The sequence below is a fragment of the Nicotiana tabacum genome, chromosome 2 (assembly GCF_000715075.1).
Source record: "Nicotiana tabacum cultivar K326 chromosome 2, ASM71507v2, whole genome shotgun sequence".
In the NCBI taxonomy this organism is placed as follows: Eukaryota; Viridiplantae; Streptophyta; class Magnoliopsida; order Solanales; family Solanaceae; genus Nicotiana; species Nicotiana tabacum.
In genome coordinates this window covers 59,853,242-59,859,439 of record NC_134081.1, presented here as the reverse complement: position 1 = coordinate 59,859,439, position 6,198 = coordinate 59,853,242, and the positions used below count along the sequence as shown (strand labels likewise).

At 39.5% G+C, this 6,198-nt stretch overlaps 1 protein-coding gene across 1 annotated transcript; it reads left to right on the top strand.

Moving 5' to 3' along the window:
* Nucleotides 1-4,858: 4,858 nt before the first annotated feature.
* On the top strand, nt 4,859-5,302 carry LOC107783132 (uncharacterized). The gene has a single exon (XM_016604109.1). The coding sequence runs from the start codon at nt 4,859-4,861 to the stop codon at nt 5,300-5,302; it is 444 nt and encodes a 147-aa protein (XP_016459595.1).
* Nucleotides 5,303-6,198: the final 896 nt, after the last annotated feature.

Here is a 6,198-nt window from a genome sequence, read left to right as displayed (position 1 = left end):
AATCGACAAAAATCACAACCAAGCATCTGATTCCTATCAAACCAAATCGGCATGGCACCAAACTTTGCATACAAGTCCCAATTAACAAAGCGTACCTACTCCAAGGCCCGAAACCAAAATCCGAACCTGATAACCATAAAGTCGATTCATGATCAAATTTCGAAAAATTCTAAACCTTCAAATGCCAACTTTCGGCAAAAGAGCCAATTCAATCTAGGAACCTCCGAATTCAATTTCAAGCATACGTTGAAGTCCAAAATCACTGTACGAACCTACTAGAACAATCAAAATACTATTCCGGGATCGCTTTCACAAAAGTCAAACTTCGGTCTTATAGCCTCCAATAGTGACCAAACATCAAAATCTACCATATTCAGTAACAGAAAGTCAACCCTAGTCTTATAGCCCCCAATAGTGACCAAACAAGAATGATAGATATGGTCCACCACAATAGAATCCCCAACGAGTGTAGACACAAAAACAGAGGTATCCAAAGAATCACGAGACATGTCCAAATATGAAGCAAAATGGGATTATAGATATGAATAAGCAGATCCAAGATCAAATAAAACTAATGTATCTCTATGAAAATTTGAAACAATACATGTAATAAGAGCATCTAATGCAACGACCTAAGTCTTACCAGGGAAAGCACAACAACGGGTCTGGCCTCCCACTCTAAGATGTCCTGTACCCGCCTGTCCTCCACCCCTAGTTGGCGATGTAGGTGGAACATAAACCATAGCCTGATTACCCTACGGAGGTCCACCCCTCCAAAGCCTAGGACAATCTTTCACGATGTGCCTGGTATTACCACACTCAAAATAACCCATCTACGGGCATAACTACTGATACTGGGTCTTTCCGGACGACTAGAATAACCGTTGTAGGATCCATGTGCAGAAGGTGCACTGAGAGATGACTGTCTGATATGAGTACCCTGAGGTCCCTAACTAGATGAAGCACCACGAGTAACCTGAAGTATAGACTGGACTGGCTGAATGATAAAGCTTCTACCATGATTGGCTGAAACCGCAGAGCGAGAACCACAAAACCCTCCAAAATATTGAGGCCTCTTGGCCTCACTATCCTCTCTCTTTTGGCCAGGGATACACTCCAACCTCCTAGAGATCTCCACAACCTGATGGAATGGAATCTCAGTCTCCAACTCCCATGCCATCCCAAATCTGAGGCTATAATCAAGTCCCTTAATAAATTCGTGGACTCTCTCCCTAACAGTGAAAACCAAAGCAGGTGCATGACGAGATAACTTTATAAATCTCATAGCATACCCGGACAACGTCATACTCCCCTAACGCAACTGCTCGAACTGTATACAACTCATCCTTATGGGTCTATGGAATAAACTCCTTCAAGAAGAGATCAATGAACTGGGTCCAAGTAAATGGAACTACGTCAGCTGGCCTACTCGACTCATAAGTCTGCCACCATCTATATGCTGACCCCGTCAGCTGAAAAGTAACAAGGTCGACCCCGCTCAACTCCAATATGCCCATAGCACGCAGAATATGGTGACACTGATTTAAGAAACCATATGCATCCTCAGAATCCCTGCCGCTGAAATGAGGAAGATGATACTTCTGGAACCTCTCTAACCTCTTCTACTCCTCCATTGATGCAATTGGCCCGACCTCGGGTTAAACCGTAATCATGGGTTGTATTGGTATAATACCTGAAGCTTGATCAACATGAGCCCACTACTGGAGTATGGGTGGCAGGAGCCTGAGCTCCTCCCCTAGCCTGTGAAGTAGCTGGTGTAACCGGAATCAACCCTGCCAGAGCCAAGGTCCCAAACATTCTAAAAAAGTACGCTAAAGTCCCCTGAAGTCTAAGGGTAGCATCATGCACCTCGAGAGCCTGCTCCCCAACTGGAGCTACTGGTGGCTCCTCAGTCACGGCCCTAGAACGACCCCTCATTGCAGCACGTGCTCTACTTCTGCCTCCTCCCCGGCCTCTAGAAACACCGGCACCGGGGGTAGCATTATCATTCACTGAAGCTCGTGTCCTCACACTCGATATTATTTAGAGTAAGGTGATAAGTCAATTGAAGTTTGATTGGTTGGATGTATGATATCATTAAATATTAATCATAATGGGGTGTCATAAAATTGACATGTCAAACAGTTAGTTTTGTCTAAAATACACTGATTAAAAGAGTATAATTCAACAAGTTATTTCTCAACCCACAGTTTAAGCTAAATTATTCAATTAGTTAATTGTTTTCTAATTGAGAATTGAAAAAAAAAAAAGATTAGATAAAGGATAGAAGAGAAACTGAATCCAGATATATCCAAGAAATTTGACATCTTTGCTGATCTCATTATGTCTATAGTTAATTTTATAAAGCAAATAAATGGTAGTGATTGCCGCTTCATATAAAGCAACGAATGTTGACACTATGAGTGATACTCTTGTATAAGGTAAAATTGATAAACGACAGGTGGATGCTCGACGAATTGATACGTGGAAGCAAAAAAAAGTAAGATACGAGTCAACAAATTGCTGGCGCCGGTGACGAACATGTGACTGGTGCTGGATAAGTTCCAAAGACAGTGAAATCGAGGACAAAAATTTGAAGGAAAGACATCAGTTGGGAAATGTAGTATTCAATAAGCAGTCGTTGCAAAGGATCTTTGCATTAATTCTCAGTCGTTATTTAGTCATCAAGAGGGGTTTTATTTATATTAAAGAAGAGCTTGATTTGGGGATCTTGTCCCCCTAAATTGAGCTATAAATAGGACAAATCATATTCATTATAGGACACGAAAAAATCTATATACAAAAAAGGCAAAAATAACTCTTATTCCATAAAAAATTATTCTTTACTTTGTTCTTCATAATGCTCTTGTTATTGCTTTCGGAGAAGCTCAACCCACAATCATCCTTTTATTTTCTTTTAATTTATTTTCATTAAATTATTGCTATTCTTGATTATTTTATATTCTTGGATTAAATTAATTCACGTATTTATAAATCTCGTTACAAATTCAACTATAACGTTTTGAGAGTAAACAGTTTGGCACCCACCGTGGGGCATAAATAATTGTGTTATTACTTTGATCCATTCATCTATTACTAACACAATTTGATACTTTTCTTTAGTAATAGAAAATTCAGATATGGCAACTAATGATATTCTCAACTCTGATAATATTGGAACAAACAGCGAGTATGAGTGTGTGTTCCAGTGTGATGATTCAACTAGTGAAACTCACAACGAAGGATATGAAATAACTTCGATTCGCGAAGAACAAAATCCTTGGCATGTGAGAAGTCTAACTTCTGATGATGTGGACGATGAACATGTTGTTGAAACGGTCAAAGTTTTGAGAGCACCACGAAGGGAGATTATGAATCATCTCTCAAGACAAGATCGGGTAATGGCGGAGTTGAAGCAAGCACTTTCGGTTGCTTCCAAAAACTCCAACGGAGAAGTTCGAGTTCCTCCCAGCATGCATGCAAATAAAATAATACAAAGAACCGGTAACATCACTTCAAGGGAGAGTTTTATTTCAATAAAAATAAGGCAGGTGGTGCAGGCAGCGGATCCGGGAACAACAACATCGCTAATAATCCTTTCAAAACTGAGCTCATGATATTCATGAGGCAAATGAATTAACGAATGGACCAAAATTCTAAAAAACTCTATGCTCTGATGGATTAGATCCCAGGAGCCCCACCAGTGTTGAAGGGACCAGATTCAAAGAAGTATACACAATTGTCGCTCAAACCAAGTGCGGCCCCGAAATTGATTCAAAAAAGATTCAAGATCCTCGATATTCCGAAGTATGATGGGACTTTGGATCTACAAGAGCATATCACAACTTACACTATGGTTGTAAAGAGAAATGACTTGGCCCAGCACACGATTGAGTCTGTCTTGTTGAAGAAATTTAGCGAAACCCTGACGAAGGGAGCTTAAAAGAGGTATTCTCTTTTACCCGAGCATTCAATCTACTCTTTTGAAATGCTTGCATATTCTTTCATTAAAGCTCATGTTAGGGCAAGAAAAGTCTAATCTAGGAAGGCAAACATATTCAAAATAGCTCAAGGAGAGCCTGAACTGTTGCGAGAGTTTGTAATCCAATTTCAAAAGGAAAATATGTTGTTTCCGGTAGTTCCAGATGAGTGGGAAGCTGAAGCGTTCACCACATGTTTCAATCCACTAAGCTTCGATGCCTTTAGGAAATTAAAGGAAAGCATGTTTGAATTTCAGGAAACCACATGGGCATATCTCCACAATCATTATGAATCAAAAATCAGAATTAAAGATGATCAACTGAGCTCTTCGGTGTCATCCAAGGGTCACAATCGCGATTTAAATAAGAAAAAATTTAAAACTGATTTTGATACAAACTGGATGTCTTCCATGATTTGTTTTCAGCCTTACGAAAGAGTTGATGGGCGTAGAAATAAAAGATGTTAGCCATCAAACATGTTTGTTCCTGATAGAAGGGCGAATCGTGGTCGGAGTAACAGAGCTTTACAGGAGAAGAAATCATCGGGGTCCCTAGATTTAGCATACCCCCTGTTATCCGATTATAACTTCAATATCAGTTTAGTAGAACTAATTTCGTCTTTAAGAATCATTAAGTAGGCGGGATTTTCATAACCAGTTCGATTGAATCCCAGCCAAAGGGATCGTAATCTATATGAATTTCATGGAACGCATGACCACAAGTCTGTGGACTGCCGGCACCTTCATGAAGAGGTTGCATCGTTATTAAAGAATGGTCAGAGAATTATAAGTGATCGGGCCAAGAAAAATTATGGGAGGAATCAAGATGCTGCAAAACTAGCCTAACTTGCCGCAAGGTCACCTCGCCTAATGATAAACATGATCTTTGGTGGTGTTGAAGTAAATGGAGTGACATTTGCAGCAGCAAAGAAGATAAAGATATCGGTAACTCATGGCAAGAGGATCCGACAAATATCAGATGATGATAAAATCACCTTCACGGAAGAAGACGCCGATGGCCTTCCTTTACCACATAACGATGATATGGTAATATCACTTAGTGTTATAGATTTTAAAATTAAACGTGTGTTGGTTGATCCAGGTAGTTCAGCCAATATCATTCAACTGAGAGTTTTGGTACAAGCAAAGTTAACTGGAAAAATAATTCCGGCAACGAAGCTTCTGGTTGGGTTCAATATAACGAGTGTGATGACCCGAGGAGAGATTTTACTTCCCACTCATGCCGAAGGTGTAACAAAGACCACTTTGTTCAAAGTGGTAAATGTCGATATGGGATACAACGTGATCCTTGGAAGGCGATGAATTTATGAAATGAAGGTTGTTCCATCAACTTACCATCAACTAATGAAGTTCCCTACACCGGAGGGGATCAAACAAATTCGAGGAGATAAACTAGCTGCGAGAGAAGTGAATGCAGTTACCTTATCTAGTAGCAAGGCAAAAGGAACAAGCAAATAACAACTACAGGGACGGATGCCCCCTTTGATCCTGATTGAAGGTAATGGGGAAGAGGAGTCATCAGATTTCCATCAGGTATCGAGGTTTTTACGGGTACCAGAGGAAGCAAATGCAACAAAGTCAACTGCAGAGGAGCTCGAACAATTTGCTTTCACGGAGTTCTTAGAAAGGAAGTTCCATTTGGGAATGGGGTTGATCCCCGAACTAAGACTTAAAATTATTGATTTTCTTAACACTAACATTGATTATTTTTCATGGTCTCACTCAGATATGATAGGTATTAAAATTAATTTTGGACCCTAATATCCCTCCGGTAAAGCAAAAAAAAAAACGAATAATAGCTGAGGTTAGAAACAAGTTTGTTAAAGAAGAGGTAATCTAATTACTAAATATATGTTCAATTCGAGAGGTAAATTATCCTGATTGGTTAGCTAACACAGTGTTTGTTCCTAAAAATAAATAATAAATTTAGGATATGTATAGATTTAGCTCAATCCTAAAAAATGCGCTTTTGGAGTTGGTTTCAGAAAATTTCTTGGCTTCTTGGTTTCACAACAAGGAATTGAAGTGAATTCCAACAAGATTAAGTCCATATAATATATCCTTGATCAATTGACAAGTGTGAAGGAAGTTCAGAGTTTGACTGGCCGGTTGGCGGCACTTAGTAGATTCATTTCGAGTTCTGCGAAGAAGTGCCATCATTTCTTTTCACTCTTGAAAAAGATGAATGATTTTTGTGG

Coding starts and splice junctions, on each gene's coding strand:
- LOC107783132 (XM_016604109.1), top strand. CDS start 4,859: ATGATCTTTGGTGGTGTTGAAGTAAATGGAGTGACATTTGCAGCAGCA.